Source organism: Rhinatrema bivittatum, chromosome 13, assembly GCF_901001135.1.
Source record: "Rhinatrema bivittatum chromosome 13, aRhiBiv1.1, whole genome shotgun sequence".
NCBI classification, from domain to species: Eukaryota; Metazoa; Chordata; class Amphibia; order Gymnophiona; family Rhinatrematidae; genus Rhinatrema; species Rhinatrema bivittatum.
The window spans coordinates 6,044,522-6,066,734 of record NC_042627.1 but is presented as its reverse complement, the minus strand read 5'-3'; the positions used below and the strand labels follow the sequence as shown (position 1 = coordinate 6,066,734).

Here is a 22,213-nt window from a genome sequence, read left to right as displayed (position 1 = left end):
CTAATGTTACTGGCCTGCCAGAGGCAGAACAGGGATTGCTGCACAGAGGTTGGCACCCACTAACCTAATGCCAGATGTTTGCCTCTTTCTAGCATCTGAATGTTCAAAACAAGTGCAGTGCAGGTCTAGCCTCTTCCAGGACCTGGGTAGGAAAGCAGCAGTGCACGCTTACCTGCAGCAAAACGTGTATTTTCTACGAGCAGGAAGACTCTATTTTTGGAACGGAGAAGAAATACGAGAAAAGATTTAAAAAACAAAAAAACAACATGATTGAGTTCTGGTTACCTGCAAGACCAGAAAATGATTAACGAGCACGCGCCCTCCTCCTCCGCCTTTCCTAGAATTCCCCACCCCTGAGCCTCCGTCGGCTGTTCCCCTCCACTGCATGCCTTGGGCAGTCCTGCCCCTGAAGTCTTCAGCACAATCAGCACTCAAAAACCCAACATGAACCTGACCGGATAATTACATTCAGGGTGATTTTAAAAGGAACGCGCGCGTGCCCATAAGTGTGCGTATTGTCGCGCCAACGGAGATATGCTGTAATTTTAAATCATGCAAGCACACTTGGACCATTTAAAATACCTCTCCCGCGCGCGTGTGTGCGTGTGCACGTGATAAGAGGTGGCTCGTGTGAATTTCTGCTAGGGCTTCAGCAGTTTTTAAGCAAGTACACAGGTGGATTTTAAAATAAGCTTGCGCCAGGGAAAAACCAGGCTTCCATGTAGTCCACCAGTTTGCCCAGTTCATGATCAAGGTGTTCCAAGACCTCTCCGGTTCTTCGTCCTGCAAGGCTCCCACTGGACCCCGAACCGTCTCCAGACCTGCTCCTCATCAGGACCAGCAGTAAAATTATGCTCATAACAAGTAGACGTGCGCCATGGTCAGCCTTTTAAAAATACGGACTTGTGCGCGCAAGTCTTGGCCCCGCCCCCCCTTATTCTTGGCACGCGCATGGGGTGTGTACACGCACGCTTCGCGGTTTCTTAAAATCCGCATCGCTCGCGCGCAGCACGCATACGGGCGTATATGGGCATTTTTATGTGAGCAACGCTTGTAAAGTCTCCAGGATTGTTAGTAGCAGAGGTGGAGCAAGATATAGTGGCACCTCCTGAGTCTCCACTCAAGCATTCACCTGCCAGATCTTGAGGTAGGAGAAGCTGTTGGGGGCTGTTGCACGACACCAGCAGTGGCAGTAGCAGTCAGGAAATGCAGGGCCTGAGCTGCATACATACACTGGCCTCAACAGCTTCTTGTGCTTTAAGGGAGCTCAGCACCCGCTTCCGAGCCGCTGCCTTCTTTTTACGCTGTTGGTTGAGTAGGGTTGAAGGAAGACGAGGTCCATCAAGCTCAACTTTTTCTGATTGTGTAACAACTCTCTCTACGCGGTCATGCAGTGGAAGACGACATGCATTGTGTGCATCTGTGGCAAGGAAGAAAATTCCTTCCCAATCCCAAACATGGTGATCGGCAGAGTCTGCCACGGACTCTGTACCTACTGATGTGCCAGTGGATGCACGGTGTCATTGGCGTGTGCGTTACTTGGGATTTGCTGGTGTACGGCATATGCAGAGTCTTGAGTTTAAAAGACATCCGGTCAGGAGCCTTAGGTGAGAGTGTGCTGGCTCACAGGGCCATCCCATGAGCCAGCTAATGTAACACTGGGTTGGAAAAACAAGCAAAATCGAGAATGGGTCTGTAAAATATTGCAGAGAAGGGAAGGACTTTATTGGATGTTTGGTTTATTATCTGGCCTCTCTCTCCCAGTTAGCACAGACTCAAATTTGGAAAGATTGAACTGGGATGCCAGGGCAATAGTTCCCGTGGGGGTCTGGCAAAGTGGGGAAGACAATACGGTTTAGAGACTGAAACCCCAAAAATGGTAGCAACATAGTAAAAAAATGGAGTTTAAAACAATGCTCTTTGACTACATCACTTTTATTTATGTAAGAAAAGCAATTTATCAAATTCAATAAACTAAACTAAGCCATCTGGCCTGCCCAAATGTATTGAGACTTGAAATGGCTCAAAAGTCTTCCTTATAAACCTTCTCATAGCTATTCAGGAACGGCATTTTTTGGAACTGGAACGGCTTTACAGGTCTGTTCGGTTCCTTTTTTTTCAGCCGAGGGTTTTCTTCTAGCACAAGAGGCAAGGCAGATGTTGATTAAGCCTCCTTCATGCATACAGGGTGCTGGATTAAAGCCCCGTATTTGTATGGCTATCCATTCTATTACCAATTTTTAGAAGATTTCCAGGGCCTACACTAGTTTCGAGAAGATGGGATACAGCACTTGGAACGCAATCAAAGTATTGGGGAGGAAAGGATGGGCAGGGGGAAGGAAGGGGGAAAGCTTAGGAGTTGGGGAAGATGTTTGTTGTTTTTGTCCTGGTTGGGATAAAAGAGTATTTTCACTACTTGGGGGTACTTTCTGCACACATTCTGGCCCCGTGTGCAAGCCCAGAAATCTCATGGGTCAGAGATCTCACTCCAGGGCTTCGGCTCCCGGGTTCTCCGTTTCGCAGCCATTGGTACCATGCAGAACCACACCTGCCCTCTCTGGCATTGGCGTCGCCCGTACGGACAGTGGTCATAGGCTGCTTTCTCTTGTGCTAGCGTCACCTTCCAACCACTGGTTCACAGCACGTAAATTTAACAAAGAGCCTGCAGGAGGCAGCTGTGCTTCCTGCCCTCAACAGCTCTGGCACGGACCCAGCCAAAGAGGAATTAAAGCAAACTAGCAGGGTGATGAAAAAGTAAAGGGGGGAGGGAGGAAGGAAGTGAGTGCACCAGGAAATGTAATGAGCCTCTTACCAAGGAGGTGGCAACCCCCAAGGGAGGGAAGAGAAGCCGTGGAGATGGGACGCGACAGTAGGGAGGAAAGAAAAGCTAAGCGGAAGTGAGACATCAACCGGCATTTCCTGCTATGTGACTAGAAATCTCCGTAGAGGTGCCAGAGTCTCTTCTCTTGCCTCTGTCTGTTTAGCTTGTTGGTGGCCCTGTCCCAGTGCAATAGGTGCCGTTGCATCCTCATAGTGCTATCTCGCATTATCACACAGCACAAAAAAAGGCTGAGGGGGTTCTCTCCCACTCTGCTAACCCCCTAACCCACGTGTGAGGAAAGTCTAAGATGGGGCAATTCACTCACCCAAAGTCAAGTATCTGGGAAAACTCAAGTTTTGCAGAACTATCACACCAGGATCATTTTGGGAGATACATAGTTAAAAAAAATATTTGGCATGGCTCCAAAACAAAAAACCCCAGGCAGAACATGCAAGAGGTCCACACCTCCCTTCTCCACCCCTGGCATTAATTGCCAAGTGATCTCTCTTTCTTTACAATGCCTTGAAAAGTCTTTACACCCTTGTGCATTTTTCACAGTCTGTTGTCTTAAAATTACAGATTGAAATGCATTAAAGTAGGAATTTGTTTCACTGATCTAACACAACGTATATTATATCTCCATCATAAAAGGAAAATTGGTTCTTACCTAATTTTTGTTCCTGGAGTCCCATAGATCAGTCCAGATGCATGGGGTTTTCTGCCCTACCAGCAGATGGAGTCAGAGAAGAAAAGCTTTTACTGTAGCAGAAGTACTTCTGCAATGTGCCACCTGCAGTCACTCAGTATGACCTGTACCCAGGGCTGGCAGAGCATTAGGTGAGCTAGGCACCCCCGACCATTAGGGGGTGCCGCCGCCGCTCACGAGCCAATGAGGCAGGGTGAGGAAGCCGCTTTTAGGCAGCAGAATTTTGAAGGGGCAAAAAGAACAGTGTGATCATTTAAACATGTACCTAGGCATCACATGGTTAACCTATAGCATAGTCATGGTTAACCTATAGCATAGTCATGGTTAACCTATAGCATATGCTATAGGTTAACCATCACATGGTTAACCTATAGCATAGTCAAATTATGCGATTCAGAATCAGACTGTGAGATTCATGTGGTAAATACATGAGATAAGGCATCCACACACTTATTAATCTCCTTTTGGCTATAAATGGAGTATATGGATAAGAAAAGTTTCCATGGTCAAAAGATTCATGATTGACGAATATAGATATGTAATTGGATGAGCTAAAGGACAAACCTTTCGAGAGGCCACTCTGAAGGAAGGAGAGAATTTGAGACACAGAGGCCCCGCATGCCGGGACACTGGACTCAGGACACATTCTCAAACACCCTCCAGACCCGGACATAAGCGAGAGAGGTAGAAGTCTTACGTGCCCGTAACAATGTGGAAATAACTTCCTCCTTATAACCCTTCTTCCTCAGTCGCCGCCACTCAAAAGCCAGGCCGCTAGACAGAAGCGATCCGCCTGATCGAAAAATAGGGGGCCTTGGCGCAGAAGGTTGAAGAGGTGACAGAGGCGCAGCGGACCCTCCGTTGCACGGTTTACGAGGTCCGCGAACCATGGCCTCCGCGGCCACTCCGGAGCCACCAGGATGACTGGGCCCTTGTGAAGTTCTATCCGTCTGCGAACCTTTCCCACTAGAGGCTAGGATGGGAACATGTAGAGAAGAACATCATGCGGCCAGGGGAGGACTAAGGCATCCAAGCCTTCTGAGTGACTGAAGAATCTGGGAGCCTTTGCATTTCCCAGTGTGGCCATGAGATCCAAGTGGGGAGCCCCCCACTTGGCACGATCAGGCGCATCGCATCTTCGCACTACTCGCATTCTCCGGGGTCTAGATGCTGGCGACTGAGAAAGTCGGCTTGAACATTGTCCTTCCCCGCAATGTGGGAAGCCGCCAGCCGATCCAGATGATGCTCCGCCCAGGAGAGAAGCTTGCTGGCTTCCAATGTCACCAGACAACTCCTGGTGCCTCCCTGGCGATTGATGTAAGCAACTGTGGTGGCATTGTCGGATAGGACTCATACCGCTTTGCGACGTATCAGAGGAAGAAAGGCCTTGAGTGCCAGACTGACTGCTCGGGCCTTCAGATGATTTATATGCCACTGGGATTGTACTGGGGACCATAATCCCTGGGTAGACTGATTCTGACACACCGCTCCCCAGCCGGAGAGACTGGCGTCCGTTGTTACAGTGATCCACTGGGGAGTCTTCAGGGGCATCCCCCCTTCAGAAGGTGGGCGAGCGAGAGCCACCACTGCATGCTGGCTATGGTAGAGTGAGAGCGGTAGTGGAGCCCAAAAGTCCTCCGAGATCAGCTTCCAGCAGGACAGCAAAGCTTTCTGTAACAGACGCATATGTGCAAAGGCCCAAGGAACCAAGTCGATAGTTGAAGCCATAGTGCCAGAGGCCGGCCAAGGTAGTCCCAGGCCATGGGAACGGAGAGGGACAAGAGATAACGTACCTGATCTGTGAGCTTGAGCGCCTGGGTCTCTGGCAGTAACACCTTGCCCACACGGGTGTCGAAGCGTGCTCTCAGGAATTCCAGGACCGGGGAGGGCTGAAGGCTGCTCTTGGAGAAGTTGACTATCCACCCGAGGGAGGTGAGGAACATCACGACTCTGTTGACCGCTATTGTGCAGAGGTTCTCTGATTTGGCACGATAATCCAGTCATCCAGGTAAGGGTGGACTAGGACTCCGTCCCTGCAGAGGGAGGCCACCACCACCATCATGATCTTGGTAAAGGTGCGCAGCACAGTGGCAAGACCGAACAGAAGTGCCCGAAACTGGAAGTGTTGACCCAGGATGCTGAAGCGGAAATACCTCTGATGGTCGTGGCGGATTGGAATGTGAAAGTAAGTCTCTATAAGATTGAGAGATGCAAGATATTCGCCTGAGCGAACCGCCATTATGACCGCCCTCAGGGTCTCCATCCGGAGGGCCCGGTTGACTCTCTTGAGGTCCAGGATGGGCCAGAAGGAGCCGTCCTTTTTGGGAATGATGAAGTAGATGGAGTACTGGCTGGATCCCTGTTCCTCCTACAATGTGATAGAGGCCGGCCAATGGTGCCGATAGCCTGTCACATGGAAAGGGCAAAGGGCCATCGGCGCCATTTTGATTACTGGAAGCAGATGGTCCAAGAGCAGGAGATCACTCCCGGGACCCCCACTGGACCACCAGGGAATTTTGGCAAGTTTGGGGGGGGGGGGGGGGTCAATGAAGTAAATGTGAAGGGTTGGGGTGCGTTTGGGTTTTTTTCTTTTACAACCCCGTTGTAATTAATCAAATTTGAAGGGTTGGGGCGGCCGAAATAAAATCGGCCCGGTCGGCCATATGATAGTACCATGTTTCCCTGAAAATAAGCCCTAACCATTTTTTCGGAGCTAAAAAAGAATATAAGACCTGTCTTATTATCAGAGAAACACGATAGTAATGACTTTTTATTTATGTATCACATTTAAGTTATATCACAAACTCTGTGTCAAACTAGCAATTCATATGAAATCATAAATCAGTTCTCTTCCCATGGGCAATTTAAGTGCTGTGAGAGTGAAACAACAGGCAGAGCTGTCTTTTCTGCACTTGCAGTACTTAGTACTTCCAAGCCAGTTGTGTCAACGTTTTCTTCATTTAACCATTCTACATCTTCATTTTCTTGACATGCAATTATTGCCATAAGCTCCCTGTGAAGTTTTGCAGCAATTCTGACGGGTCTCATCTTTCTCAGTAAAGGCTTTCACTGAGGCTGCTTTGTGCACAGATTGATGTTTCTTTGCCATTACAACAGAGGCAGAATATAAGCCACAGGTCTTGCATATTCGTCTTCCAAGTGAATCATGGATGGAAGGACAAAAAGCATCATATAGAAGTTGTGGAGTATTTCTTGAACTCTACTGGAAGAACAATTTTATCCTTAAGCAAATGAGTGACAAATTCGGAAAGTTTGGCTCATCTTCACCAATAGTCTGTGCTTGCAGGCCCTGGGTAGTCTGAATGGCTGGAATAGGTGGATGCAAAAATCTACCTGAACAACTTTCAGCAGATCACTTCTGAATCTTGAGCAGCAATTATCTGTACACTTCACAATTTGCAAAAAATACTGGTTTGTACGGACATGTTTGGCAAACCAATCAGAAGATTTGCCTATTAAACCATTGCATTTTAGTTCTGACATGTCAGGTTGAATATACTCTGACACAGTTGGGTATCCATCAAAAATTAATTTTGACCATATTTCTGCAAGCACTATACCTGCATGCCCAAAATTTAATTTCTCCAAGTCGTTGTCAATTGTGTGACCTTGGGAATCCAGATGAGTTCCAAAGTGATCATGTGGCTATATTACACCAGCCAGCTCCTTTGATAGCTGTGCCATTCATTGCTCCACCCTGTTAAATGCACTGCGACCTGGTGCATTTGTTGCAACAGATAGAGTGTCTAAGTTATGTTTCAAAAAGTGATGAACTGATACATCAATAAGAACATAAGAACATAAGAAAATGCCATACTGGGTCAGACCAAGGGTCCATCAAGCCCAGCATCCTGTTTCCAACAGTGGCCAATCCAGGCCATAAGAACCTGGCAAATACCCAAAAACTAGACCTTTTGGTACCTTGGATTTTCATCTGGACCTCCATCCACAATGGAAACAACAATTGGTCTAACAACATTTTCAGTCTTTGTAATGCTATCAAATTCAGGAAGCTGTAGTAGACGCTCAAAATCCAGACCATGACTATAAGCAGTTGAGCTTGAATCTTTACCAGATCGTATGGCAACATAAGTGGGACCAACATAACCAACAGTATCTGGTCTCCCAAGAGCATTTGGCTTTATGACAATTCCAGCAACAACTGAGGGAATTAGTTTCATGCGCTCTGCAACGATAAAATCATGATCAGGAAAACAAATCCTGTAGTCAACATACATCACACCATAGGAGCCTGTTTATTTGCAGCAGTAAGTCCTATTTGTACTCATGCTTTGTCATCCTGACTTCAAAAACAGACTTGCCTTGGACCAAGAAGTGATGACATCTCCTCAACATTATATATTGTGGCAGTGTAAAACTGACCATCTATATGATGAGCATGTTTATCATTCTGGGCTCTAATCTACCAAACTGGAACAGTGTTGATATGATATTTTCCTTCAATAGATGACAAGCAGAAGTTAACAGGGAACCACAGGGTGAGCTGTTCCACCTGCTGGAGACAGACAAATACTGAAGGGCTACAGGGTAGGCTCTGTCCTCATATAGGATACCCTTTCAGTTTTGGTCTGTCTCCACCTGCTGGAAAGAAGGCTCAACCCATGGTCTGAACTGATCCGGGTACATACAGGGAAAGATGAGCTACATTTTGGGAGGAAGCATAAATAGACTGATCTTCTTGAGAGCAAAAAGCCATTCTTTTCAGTTCATCTGTCAATTCACTGAGAGTTTTTATGCTGTGATAAATATCTTCCTGTCTTCTTGCAAGAGCTGCTGAACCTTAACAAGCTATATCAATTATCGTTTTCAAGAGCTCTGGCTGGTTTTCCTCAATTCATGGGCAGTCTGTCTTCCCTCTCTTCTGAAGAATATTCTTAGCATCAGGATACTGTTTACACAGTTCAGCCATTCTTAATTTTTGGTTTTCATGGCTACGCTGTTTGCAATTCTGTTCTGAGACTTTTAAATGTAGCTGCGTTTCCAGTCTCCTCTTCTTATTCTCACACTTCTAAGTGATCTAACTGTTCAGAGGACAGAAGATCTGCCGATTTTCGTTTGTACATGCCAGTCAAGTCATTATTCAAGATATCAAGTTTAGTTTGTAGCTTATCTAGGGCAGGTGTTTTGTAATGGGTGCTTGCAGCTGATGAAGATGCTGGAAGCTCAGGCACAATTGGGTATCTTCATCTTTGACCTGTCGGAAATGCTGTTGAGCTAACTTCCACTGGAGCATTGTCTGTGGAAATTGTAGAAGTCTTTCTTTCTGGTCTTGCAAACATTGTTAACAACTTTCCTTTCTTCTTGTGAGCAATGGCCTTGTTTTTTCACAGAAGATCTTCAACTCTAGTTTGTAGGACTGGTTCATATTTTCAGATTGTTCCAAAGCTCCACCACCTCTTTTTGGAGCACAGCCTTGGATCTGTCAGGATATGTTCCCAGCAATGACTCGAAGAGCGATTGGAATAGCTTGTCCTTATCCATTGTGTCTAAAAATGGTGAAATTTATAGGTAAATGGATTGGAAATGAATGTAAATTAATGGATGCGATAAATGTGTTGTCATGTATAATAGTGAAAAAATGCTATGGAGACTTAATTAGGAAAATTCTGTATTATCTCCCAAACCAAAATCAATATTAAATGTAAAAACGTGATGTCACAGTGCCTTTAACTCCCCCCTCACCCCTGTTACAAAGTGTCACAAATTTCCTTACCCCCCTCAAGGTGTGACATTCTTTGTGGACAGCGCTTTATAAGGATGGGGGGGATGTGTGTGTGGGGGATTCTTGTCTTTTCCTGAACTGTTCTAGCCCACCCTATGTGTATATCCTGAGGATTTCGCTGTATTTGTCACTCCACAAATCCACTTTACGATGCAAAAAAGGTGAAAAAATTCTTCTGCTGCCAAGAAATCAACAGCTCAAAGTCATAAATAACTTACACGGAGACCGTTTAATAAAAACTCATCTGTTATTCTGACTCTTAAATCCACATTCAGCATCGCCATTCTTATTTACAGCTTGACAAGATTGTTTTTTTGTTTTTTTTTTTAAATAATATTATTTCTCTTCTTCCTTCAAATTAAAACAATGAAAAAATAAACATCAGCAGAAATGGGCAAACCCTAAAAGCCCTTCCCCCACCAAAAAAAAAAAAAAAAAAGAGGTATAGCTCAAATTCATCACGAGTGGACGGCACAGACACAGAGACCGCATGCAACGAATGCAGACTGCGATCCCCTCCCCATTAACACCATAACCAACCTCCTGTCGGAATACGCATTGGCAAATTAGATTAACATACACTGGAGCCCATTTCGATTATAACAGGACTTGCTATCCCTAAGTCCCATTCACTGTGATATACGAAAAGCAGGAACACCCGGGCTGAAAATTCAAAAGGCTGCCTACTGGCCAAGCAGGAGAAGGCGCTCGCCTGTGCGCACAACTCTAATTCCCCAACGGCTAACGCGTTTGCTTCGCTCGAAGATTGCTCGCGGCGGTACTTGGGAGCCACCATTTTGTGCAGCAGTGATGCCGACGGTGGTGTAAAAAAAAAACAAAAAAAAAAAGGATGCTCAGCATGTGACCTCCCCTTAGTCTTTAACTCGTTTTATAGCCAGTTGGATACCAGCAGAAAAATCTTCTGAATTCAGAGCACGAGCGTTCTGCTTTATGACAATATAGCATAAGTGATGTACACAAATAGGGTTAAATACTCTCATGTCATTCTATATATGCATGAAACGGACATCAAACACTTTTGTCAGGAACTGTGGAAAGGCTATTTTGTATACAATGAGAGGAATTTTATTTTTTTTTTGAGGAAGTTGTGCATGGGCAAAGTACACATCAACTGGCTCATGGTTTATCTTCACCCAATGAACAGGACCTCCAGCAAACCAACTCTCTGGACCGTAGCCAGAACTGGAATGTAGGAAAGGCATGGCTCTCTCAGGCTTAGAGGCAAAAGCCAAGAGGACTTAGACAGACAAAGGGATTTCTCCCATTCTATCAGAGAAATGCTCAACGTACTTGGCCCTGACTGTCAGAATGACCAAGCCATCCAATGGGGCAACGCAGCAGGATGGCAGCGAGGCTGGGAGGTAGGAGGCACTGGGGTTAGATGTGCAGAGGAAATCGCCAGAATCCAGGAGGAGAAGCCAATCTTCTTGTACGAGATTACATCCACAATGCAGTAACTATAGGTTAGATCAGTCCCTCATGAAAACGGCAAATGCTTCAATTTTACCTGAGACGTCTTTGGGTGGGTTCTAAGGCGTCCTCTAATCATGGACATCTACCCACTCATTCCCCAACAAAAAAAACACTCTACTCCTCTTCCAGCTCTCTCACAGTTTTCTGCTGTGTTGCTCATTTGGCAAGAATAATATCACAGGCGTTCACAGAGGCTTACTGAACACTATGCCGAGAAAGGACCAGGAACAATACCATTAGGGGAACGAGTGGCGGGAGTCAGAAGTCGTGCAAGCACAGAACCTGTTGTCTAGGGTGGTACAGGAAAGGGGAGGGCACAGGTTACTTGCCAGTAGCATTGAAATACAGGTAAATACTGCAAAAAGACACTGCAAGAAGAATCATCCAGGGGCAGCCGAGGGGACAGGACGCTACATATGCACAGCAGAATTTTTTAACAGACGGGCGATACAAAGCAAGGGGCAGACCACAGATGAAGGGAGACCAAGGGTGAAAGGACAAGTAACAGAGCAGGCAGACAAGGAGACAGACAATAGGCAAGGGTAGGTGACAGAAAAGGCTTTCGTCATACAAACATCATATTTTTTTTTTAATTACTCTGGCTGGAATATCTCTGGACTACCCCCGTTCCCCCCTACCAGAGAAAGTGCATCAAAAACAGCTTCCCCCCCCCCAACAAAAAAGAAAAAAAACCACATTAAATACAGTCCCCCTACCACTTCTTTAACACTTCTGATGCCTGCAAGCACCTAGTGAGGACAAGCCCCTGTGGCACATCACGGCAGCATCTCAAAGTTATTTGGTGTGGAGGAGGAGGAACTCGGGGGCGGGCAACAGCACAGGGAGGCAGATCGCAGCTATGGGGCAATACTAGTTGCAGGGGACTCGCAGCCTTGGCAGCCTGCGCTTCTGGAACGGCCCCCACTGGCTGAATGCCGAGGCAAAACGCAGGGTGCGAGCTCAGCCTGCAGGGGGATAGCAGCAAATTTTACACAGGAACCAACTGCCCAACCGTTGCCGAACCCAAACGTCGGGAGGGCACCTACCGGGTAATTTTATCCAAAGCACAAAAAGCTTGAAAAAACAATTTGGCACGTTTCACAGTTTTAGCAATAAAATAACAGAAAACAACTCCAGCTCCGAAGCCAGGTGCACTGGGAGTGCCGAGCGTGGGGGAGGGAGGGCGCTCTCAGTGCGAGAGGGTTCTGCAGAGCGGGACCGAGGTGCACTGGCAGAGGCGTGGGGGGGCGTCCGCTCCTTCTAGGCAAGTTCTCTCCGCTTTCCTACAGTTTCTGTCCATCACCCCGCACCTTTAAGAAGAAATCCTTTTCAAACGGATCAGTGTATTGGTTTCCCCAATCGATCCCCTCCGTCGCCTAGCACCAGAGATTCTCCCATGAGCCTGAGACTCCAGCCTGGAACTTCTGGTCTTTGATTTCCTTTCAGTCCAGCAAATTCAGGACGGATGGGGAGTGGGGGGAGACTGGAAATTGTTTTTTGTCCGATTCATTCTAAAATATCGGCCTCCACCAGGCAATAAAAGCCGTGAAAATAAAATTCCGCTTCAAAAGTGTCCAGAGGATGATCATCCACTTCATACCAGTGTCCAAACCCCATTAAAAGTGTCTTTTTAATAAACAAAAAAAAAAACCAACCCCAGAAGGCAATCTGTCTCTCACCTTTTAAATAATTCCTGATATGCAAATAATTCAAGAGCTTCTTTATAAAAACATGAAAAGATTTTCAAACAAAATGATTTTTTTTTTTTTTTTTTGGCAAAGAACGTTTTCCCATCCCTTTTTAAAAATTTAAATAACTGCTGTATGCCAAAATAACTTCCGTGCAGCATCCGGGTCTCCTCCCCCCATCCCGGGAACACGACAGCTCCACGAAAAGTCCTCGTGTAAAAAAAAAAAAAAAAATGGGGAGGGAAGAGAGAGGAAGAGGAAGAAGAGGAGAGAAAGGCGGCAGCTGCAGGAGGTCACGTCAGAAAAAGACCCAACATCCCGCAGCAGCAGCAGTGGCCCCTGCACCTCCTCCTCAGAACTCCACCCATTCTGCCTCCCCGTTCGGCCGCCGTGAGGGGAAACGCCATCGCGACGCGGGAGACTCGCCCAGACCGAAACACGCGGCGCCCAAGCAAGCAAGAGACCTGCGGCCATGTGCCCCTCTCCCCGGGTCACCAGGCCGCAGCCAGGAAGGAAATCAAGTTAGGTTAGGGGGTGGACGACAGGATCCTGGAAGGGGAGGAAGGAGGGAAGGAAGCGGGGGGAAAGGAGACAAAACACCACTTGCAGCTCCCCCCCCCCCCAGGGCTCCCATGGCACACCAAAATAGCATAAAATTTCCCTGCAGACAGGGAGAGGCGTCTGTAAAACATGAAGAGCAAAATCTATACTGTCTCTTCAGAAAAAAAACCAAAAACAAAAAAAACATTTAAAAGAAAAATAAATTAACAAGAAAACACTGCTCTCCGGTGCCGCTCAGGTGAGGCGCGGTCTCTCGCTTCCATGATCGGGGGGGGTGTGCGCTTTATGAAGGAAAGCCAGGTGTCTGCGGAGGAGAGGGGCCCTGGAGGTCAGAGGCCATTGGTGCTGCGGTGGATAAGAGGTGCCTTGCTCAGCTCCACCACTGGGGAACGGGGTTTGTTTTTCATCTTGGGGACCCGCTGAAGCAGCTGCTGTGCTTCCTGGTAAGCGTCCCTCAGCTCCTTCTTCCACTGAATGAACTCTGGATCGCTCTGGGGGGAAGACAAAACCAGCAATGCAGCTTTAGCAAGTCCCAGTGACGTCACAGCGTTGCCCAACTAGAACAGTGAAACAGCGTTTGGCTTTGAAGCTGCGTTAAAGCCGCGGCAAGAGCAAAAAAAACAAACCAAAAAACAAATGCAAAACACCAAGGCAATTCAGATGGCAGTTAAGACAAACTTCCCTTCATTTATTCAGAATTCAATTTCTAACAAACAATACTAGAAACGGGTAATGCCATGGAGTAGACAACATTTCCAAAGATGCTCTTTACTCCCAGCAGTTATTTTTAAGGAATGGCGAAAGGGGGATAGGAGATGAGTGGGTACATGGCTAGGGTTCTTCATCGCAAGGCCCAGGAACCCAGCGGCAGCTTCCATCAACCCTAAGTGCAGCACCCCGACTCCCTCCCCCCTCCTTCTCGGGAGGCTTGCTGGCCGCGTTGCCTCTGGAACAGCTGCTCTGTTTTCTTCAGCAGAACTGAAACAAATCTCGGTGAACCTGGAAAACGTCAATAGGGTTAACTGACAAACTAAAGAGTAGCAAACGACCTGGACCAGACGGGTACACATTGCCACGGGATGACAAAATGGCCACCCTTCCGCATTTTGTCAGCTGAGCTCTCTTGCCTGCTGCGGCTGATCGGGTGACAGTTTTATCCCGCGCCGCCTCGGTGACCGTCCCCACGAGCTTCTCCTCCTGAGGCGCACTTTAGGCAGTATACCTCTCTCTCCGCAGGCCTTGCAGCCCCCTCGCTGCGTTCTGCGGCCGTCGCCATTATGCGCGCACCTGCCACCTCGTGCGCTCACACTCAGGCACGTAACTCTTCTCCCCGCTGGCCTTGCAGACACCGCCATTATGTACACACTCTGCGCTCGTCCAAGCCAGATGCGCCTCACACGCCACAAGAAGCTGCCTGCCAACAGGCCACACTGAAGCCCCCCCCAACCTGGGTGCCCAGTGGGCCTTGCCCGCTTACACTCCTTTTCCTCCCCCGGCTGTCTCATGACCAGCTGGTCAGCGTCTGCACCCGCACTGCCTCTTCTTAAAAAAAAAAAAAAAAAAAAGACAGGCCTGTGAAAACCTCTCTCAGAAAAAAGAAAGGGAATACCTTCCTGATAGTGATTCAGTCGCTGGAGGGCCAGCGGGAGTAGTCCAAGGGGACCGAGGGAGCCAGAACCATTGGCTTTCAGTCCCCTCGACTTCAGGCTGAGCCAAACCCTGGATACCAACCCCCTGCTCCCCTGAGGGATGGCCCACGAAGCTGCTTAACACCTCAGGGAGCCCACACGAGAATCCTGTTATGTCTCTTTTCTTTTTAATGTAATTCTCCAGACTGCAGCATTTTTCACCGCTACCATCTGCTGGAGTCAGAGAAATACTGAGGGTCTGCAGGTGGCCCTCCAGCTGATGTAGCAGTTTCAGAAAAGGTTTTGTTCTCAGACTCCATCTGTTGATAGGGATGCAAAACTCACTTGTCTGGACTGATCTGGGGTATGAAAACAGGGACAAAGATTTGTCGAAAGTTCCCCGTTATGCAAGAACCTGACTACACTACAGAACAACTCTTCTGGACACTGGGAGACTAGCCCAGTATCACAAAGAAATTGTGCAGATCATCGGGGCGATTAATTCCTCTAAACCAGATCATTATTTTACTTAAAATACCGTGACCAGTACTGCCAATGCTTCTCTGCTGGAATATTTTCTCCCTGGCCGACTGAAGAAGCCTCTGTCCTCCCTATTCTGAAGGAGCCGAACGCAGGGGGTAATTTACTTTCTCCCGTTCTCTATGTATGCGGAAATGCTTAGCAAATCAAGCCCATAGATAGTTCAGACCTCAATTATTTCCATCCAATTTTGTCTCTCATTTCTCTCATAGGTTACCGAAATGGATGTCTTTAAACAGCTGCAGGAATTTACTGCAGCTAACTCCTCGCTAGATGATAAGTTTGGTTTCCATCCTTCGCACAGCACAGAGAACTTTGTTACGCTCCAGTATTGATATTTTTTTTTTTTTCTTTTATTTATCATTTTAAGAGATACAACATGTGAAATCCATTAAAACTAATAAGAAACAAAATTTTTCAAAATATTGGTTAAGAAGCTGGATAATACATTTGAAATTTATTTTTAAATATTCCTTTTATAGATACATCTTAACCAATCATGCAATTCAAACTTGAGAGAAATGTGAGAAAATGAAAATTAAAGGGAGAACTTCATTATTCTAAATACAAACCACAAAGGCAGTACATAAACTGGGAATACTCTTTCATTTACTTATATTATGTCAATGGGGATGAGGTTGCTAATTTTTTCTGTTCTATGAAACTCTTTAAATGGTCGGGTAAAAGAAAAATATAAGCTTCCTCCTGCTTTGAAATTAAACATTTACAAGGAAATCTTAACACAAATTTGTAACCCAAAGAGGTAACTTCTGAACGGAAAGCCAGAAAGGCTTTCCGTTTCTGTTGGGTCGATGCAGCCAAATCAGGAAATACTTTCATTTCCTTCCCCATATAATTTATGGGGAACTTAATGAAGTATTTTTTCATAATGAGATTTACTTCATTTATTGAGGAAAATGTTGCCATCAATGTGGCTCTCTCAATAACCTGTGCTAGTGAATTTTCTAAAAAGTTTGTAAGGTCACCTTGAAACATTTGATCTTCTGTTGGGATCGCTTGATTTCTAGCTTTAGGTAAGAAGAAACAATTAATTATTACTGGTGAATTCTCCAAAACAAACCCCAAACCATCTATTAGAAATTTTTTTAAGGAAATTATAGGGGCTTCCCCAATTACCCTGGGGAAGTTTAGAAATCTAAGATTTAGGCGTTTAGAGTTGTTTTCAAGATTTTCCAGTCTCTTGGTAATATTGTCCCTATCTTTCACCACAGCAATTTGAAAGTCCAGGTTTTTCTTTTCGTTACTCTGTAATAACTTTATCTTTTCCGTAGAGTCTTTTATTTGTTTTTGAACTTGAAGCAAATCTCTTTGATAACCAGCATTCATTGTATCGACTTTCAATTCCAACCTTTGGATATTATTTAATGTCCCAGCCATGTCCCAGCCATCATGTCCCAGAGCATATCTAAAGTAACCACCGGAGGGCGGGTTAAAGAACTCGGGGATGTCCCGTTGGTCAGCAACGCCTCCATACCCTGGTGTGGGGAAGGCATTTTTATCTTATCTACAATTTCTTCAACATCCAGAGCTTCTCCTAGAGTCTCATTCCCGGACCTCTGTGCCGGTGGCAGTCCGGTGTTAGGACTGAGGGAGGCCTCCTCTGCAGGCCCTGCCAGTCCTCCCTGACTGGCAGGCACACCAGATTCTTCGGATCCTAACCTGTCTAACCCAGTAGTTACCATGAAACGACTAATGTCCAACTGAATAGGAGAGGGTAAGGGGAGAGAAGGAAACACTCTCACTTTTCCCTTCCTTTTCGGAGGCATACTACTTAAGAAAAAACTTAAGGAAAAAATTTAGTCGTTCCACTGGTTGTAATGCCATTATTTCCCCACAAAAGATGTTATGGAGGAGCTTAAGAAAGTAAAAAGCCTTTTACCTCAGGTTCCGATGTACGAGGAGAGAGGAGGAGAGCGGGAAGAGAAATCCTCAACTCAGGACACAGCTGAGCTATCCGGGGCAAGCAACGTTACTTGCAAACCCGACGGTGAGCTGCCAGCGTGACTGCCGACGTCAGGGGGCGGACCCGGCGAGAAGAAGCAGGAAGCAGATAAGAACTAAGCCACGTGCGGCGCGCAGCAGAGCCGGCGCGCTGCCAAAGCCGCGTGCGCCTAAGGGGCGCGCGACAGGTTGGCTTTGCCCGGCTTCGCCCGGATTCCGCCTGGATGTGCCTGGGAATATCGTATTGATATTTTTCATCTTGGTTTTGATTCAGGCACCGAGTTTATCTTGGTGCTTCTGGATGTTTCTGCAGCATTTGATATTCTAAACCACTGAACTCTACTCGCGTGGCTCGGTACCGGGCAAGTCCTCAGCTGGTTCACATCGTATTTACCTGGTTGAGCTCAGCCAGTGCCAACAGGCTCCACAGGCCCCTCCTGGTGGCCCTTAACTAATCGCCTACCACAGAGCTCCCACCCATCGACGCTCCTTTTCAGCGTGCGCTTACATCCAATTTTCAGCATTCTAGCTGATTCAGGTATCAACTACAGAATTCACACCAGTTTTTTTATTCTGGTTCATCCTTCCCAGCTGCTCTATCCCAAGCTTCATAAATGTTTAACAGTGGTCGAAAAATCTTCCACACACAGAAATGAGGCTCCCCGGAGCTCCTCTCAGCTGTTGTGCTGGCTGTACAAGTGGCCACTGGTTGCACAGAAAATTTACTTCAAAGCATTACTCCTAATTCACAAGGCGTTAAGCGGGATGTTCCTGCATTTTTCAGTAAGTTACTTAGAAATGATCGTCCCTCCTTGTAAAAAAAAAAATAAGTAGAATTAATTCCCAGAATTATAGAAGGATATTTATTGTAGAAGGAAGCCTTTAATGGGATTTAATTGGCTTTAGCTTTTGAGATTTGGTCCGGCCATTTCTTTTCTACATTTACATGTCAGCTTGGTGGTGGTGGTTTGGGGTTTTTTTCTTCATCAGAGCCCCATACAGGTGACACAAAACACTCAGACTCCAGGGAGCGTGCCATCACGTTAGTCACAGCTGCCATAAAATATGCAGAGAGGTTTGGAAGAACTTAAAGCCTGTGTTGTGGATTGATTCGGAGACCATTATTAGCTGTGAGATCCCCCGCAGCACAGACTCAGGGCACAGGCGTCATTAGGCAGAGCCTAACACCACATTCAGCCCTGCTGAACGGCTGTTTAGAGTAAAAGCTGCTGGGAATCGGAGCCGATGCCCAGGGACTTACATCGCACTGAAGGATGAACTGTTTCCCTCCCCGGATCTTCAGCAGGATGCATCTCTTCTCTTTGATGTGCGTCTCTTCCACGCTCTGGATCTCCTCCATGGTCAGCAGGCTTTGCTGTGACGAGAGAGAGACAAATCAGAGCAGAGAGTTAAGCAGCGGGGGGAGGAGGACGCACGCGGCCTTTACTTCCGGATCTCCAGCTCTCGCCCGGAGGACTTCATACGGTCTGCATCGCGTTACGAGACCCGTGGGACACCGACGTCTCTCGGGCGGGGGAGGCCGTTTCTGTGCTGAAGGCAGGGGCAGGGCTTACCGGAGATTCCCCCTCGCCTCTCCATTCCAGTCGGTTGGGGAAGAGGTAGAAATATCGTCTCTGCCACTGGATAAGGAAGGGGTTGCCCATCTTCGACATATATCCATGCATTATACAGTCTTTCCCCAAAGCATAATCTAGAGAGAGAGAGAGAGAGAGAGAGGCAGCAGGGGACACAATAAGTGAGACATAAAGAAACAGCAACGATGTTATACATAAAATGAATATAGGATTGTACACAGCACAGGTGGACCTGCCATTCACAATGATGTGAGAAGGAAGCGCTGCGGGCGAGGAGAGATGGTACAAGAGGCTGGCAGGAGGGGAGGGCTGGCGGGGGGTGGTGTGGGACTAACGGATGGGAGTGGTATAGGAGTAACGGACGGGAGTGCTGGCGGGGGGAGGTGTGGGAGTGCTGGCAGGGGGGGGGGGCGGTGTGGGAGTGCTGGCAGGGGTGGTGAAGGAGCACTGGCTGGGAGGCAACGTTCACCTTCTTCATGTCCTAGTTGTTTGTTTTTTGCCTTCTTCCGAGCTTCGAGTTTGTCGGTTTCAAAATTCACAGCTTCGAAGACAGTCTCTGCCACCTCCTGCTGCCATCGCTCCGATATCGTAAGCGGAAAGTTACGGTAGAGCTCCTGGTCACTGTCCAACAACTGGGAAAAGGACAGCGAAAGAGAGGGAAGATGGGTGTGAGTGAGGGAGGGAGGGAGGAGGGTGGTGTGAGGGAGGGAGGAATGGGGTGGGGAGCAGGACAGAGAAAGAGAGGGAAGATGGGTGTGTGTGAGGGAGGGAGGAGGGATGGTGTGAGGGAGGGAGGAGGGTGGGGAGCAGGACAGAGAAAGAGAGGGAAGATGGGTGTGAGGGAGGGAGGGAGGGAGGAGGGTGTGTGTGAGGAAGGAATGGGGTGGGGAGAAGGACAGAGAAAGAGAGGGAAGAAGGACAGAGAAAGAGAGGGAAGGACAGAGACACAGCCGGACATTAAGAGAGTGCCACTCACACTGGGGCACTATTTTCGTCTCTGACAGTCAGTTAAGGAGTCTGGTACCTTCCATGAGTGGGCGAGGAGGTGCTGGGGGAAGCTGCATCCTCTCTCTCCCCCCACCCCTGCCTCCTACCTTAATTCCTTTTGTGTCCTCTTCATCAAAGGATCCGATGTCGAAGGCATCGGCAGCATTCACCTCTCCTCGTGGCGGGATCAGCGGTGGGGGATACTAAGGCAGAGCGAAAGCTAGCGTGAGAGACCAGGCACCCCCCAAACTCCCTTCATCACCATCATGCCAGGAAGCCAGGAGGGAGGGGGTCCCTCTCTGGAGGGCTTATCACTTCTTCCTCAGGCACTTCCTCGCTTCCTGCATGCTCTCTCCACATTTAGGAACAAAAAAAAACAAACTCTACGTCAGTAGCACAAGGAGATCCGAGGGTGGACGCCTTTCATGGCGCAATCTCCCGAACACTGGGACGGGACGGATTAACGTGAACCTCCGCCCTCTGCTCCCGGTCTGTGTGAGCTCTCATTAAAAAAAAAACAAAACACAGTCCCACAGCGTTAACTACACCAAGCGTGACCTTTGCACTCCGCAGCCCAGACCACCAAAATCTACACTTACAGGGTCGGAGGACCTTCTTCTGGTGAACGCCGGTGTGAAGGGGATCGAGGTCACCGCTGCAGGAGCGGCAGAGTTTGCTGGTTTTCCTACCACGCTCTAGTGTTTCCCCCGTGGGTTTATGCCTTTACTTAATTGTAATCTGGAGTCATCGGGGAGGGAAGCCTCGGCCCTTAGCCACCGACGGTGCTCTTTTTCCCTTCCGAGCTGACGACAGGTCCTGGGAGAGAGTTTTAACCAGCAGTCCCGGAGGGGCCTTACAGAAGTCTGCCCTGATCATATTTCCTTTGCTCTTTGCTCAGTCTCCGACTGAACAGCTTCCACCTGCACTCTCCAGGCCCAGCCCTATTCTCACCTTTGCACTGGTGCTTAACGCTGCCGGTATCCCTCCCAGCAGCCTCTGCTTACTTTCCACCTTAAGCTTTCGGTCCTCGGCCGGTGCGTATCGTCTCACTGAATGCACCTCAAACACAAGCCCCCCCCCCAGACCTCATCCAGGAGATCCCTGATCCAGGAGGACTGGGGTTTCACACTGCCACTTCTCGTCGGCTTCACGTGCAATTTAGTTAATGGAAGGATGATCGGCAGGTTTTGTGTTTCTTTGACCTCCGTATCAGTTCCAGCTGTCCTGAAGGGCTGCTGCATTAATCCGTAAATACCCGCAAAACAGGGGCCGATGCAATGGAAGTGCGCAGAAAGCTGGTGCTCAGGCATCTCTCCTGGGGGCGCCAGGCAATACTTTAATTAGGGGTCACGCTGCCCAGGAGGTGCTGGAGTCAACTGGGCAACTCTACTGTGTTCTTGGCAGCGGGCGCCCAGGAGAGGTCGGCTGTCCGTGGGTTAGGAAAGCGGGCGCTCATATTTACGAGCGTCCGTTTCCCTAACTTGACCACCGGCACTTTTTTTTTTTTTTTAACTTTTGGTTCCTCCGACTTAATATCGCCATGAAATTTTCTGCTTTTCTGTCCAACTTTTTGGGCTGCTCAGAAATTAATGCTTGTTCTGGGCAGGCGTTAATTTCTGATCGTAGAAATGCGCGGGTCCGGCGCACGGTTTGTTTTTTTTTGCATGGCGGGATGAATAACTAATAGCTTCATTGACATGCATTTGCACGTGATGAGCGCTATTAGCTCAGTGGCGCGTTGAAAACACGTTGCGGCCACGCTAATCCCCTTATAACATAAGGGGCTGCGGATGCGCATCCGAAACGCGCATCCAACCGCGGGGTAAACAGCGGGCTTCGGCTAAGCGCTGTGTTTGCATCGGGCCCAACGTTAGCACTCCCATGACCTCTTCTCTTCTAGTCTAACTGCTTCCAACCCCGTAGAAGTTCTGCAGCTGTAGGAATTTAGGAAAATCTCACCACACGGCCCTTTGGTACAGAGGTGACAAAAACTGCAGACCGCAGCACAGAAAAAACCTGGCCAAAGCCTTATACAGAGGTTCTGTTCCCTCCTCTCACCCTTGCTGATCCCTCTCTTGCCTCAGTTTTTGTTATTTCCCTTCTCTCTCTCTCTCTCTCTCCAGCATCCCTCCCCTCCCCCTCTCTGGTCTTTACTATGTTATTTTAAATCAGAAATAACTTTTAGAAACTGAAGAGGTGACACAAATGTTCTCTCGCTGTCATGATGGCGATTCCTAGTGGCCAGACCTCGGGCCCAGGATTGACAAATTTCTGAAGGAGCCCTGGTGCGTGTCCCTCTGGCTAAATGTAAACCGAGAGGGATTGTAAAACAGGAGAAAAAAAAAATCCCTGGGTGGTTGCAAGCGAAGGCTCACAGCATGAGCTCTCAGACCTGGATGGGGTTAAGCTGAAGGCCAAAAAAAGGCAAAAGAAAACAAAACAAAAAAAAAAAAAGCCATGTCTCCCT

At 47.7% G+C, this 22,213-nt stretch overlaps 1 protein-coding gene across 3 annotated transcripts in view; it reads right to left on the bottom strand.

Annotated features, from left to right (window-relative positions):
- Positions 1-22,213, bottom strand: part of GRK2 (G protein-coupled receptor kinase 2) — a 115,796-nt gene that overhangs the window by 7,811 nt on the left and 85,772 nt on the right. Inside the window, exons 17-21 of one of the 3 annotated variants that reach the window (XM_029575924.1) lie at positions 19,854-19,949; positions 19,229-19,391; positions 18,739-18,875; positions 18,426-18,539; positions 9,520-13,525 (exon numbers count right to left, since the gene is read on the bottom strand). In XM_029575924.1, the coding sequence (XP_029431784.1) occupies positions 13,364-13,525; positions 18,426-18,539; positions 18,739-18,875; positions 19,229-19,391; positions 19,854-19,949 (672 nt within the window). In that variant the 3' untranslated portion in view covers positions 9,520-13,363. Of the gene's footprint in view, positions 1-9,519; positions 13,526-18,425; positions 18,540-18,738; positions 18,876-19,228; positions 19,392-19,853; positions 19,950-22,213 lie in introns of those variants that run through there. The other 2 variants (XM_029575925.1, XM_029575926.1) reach the window with 2 other exon arrangements.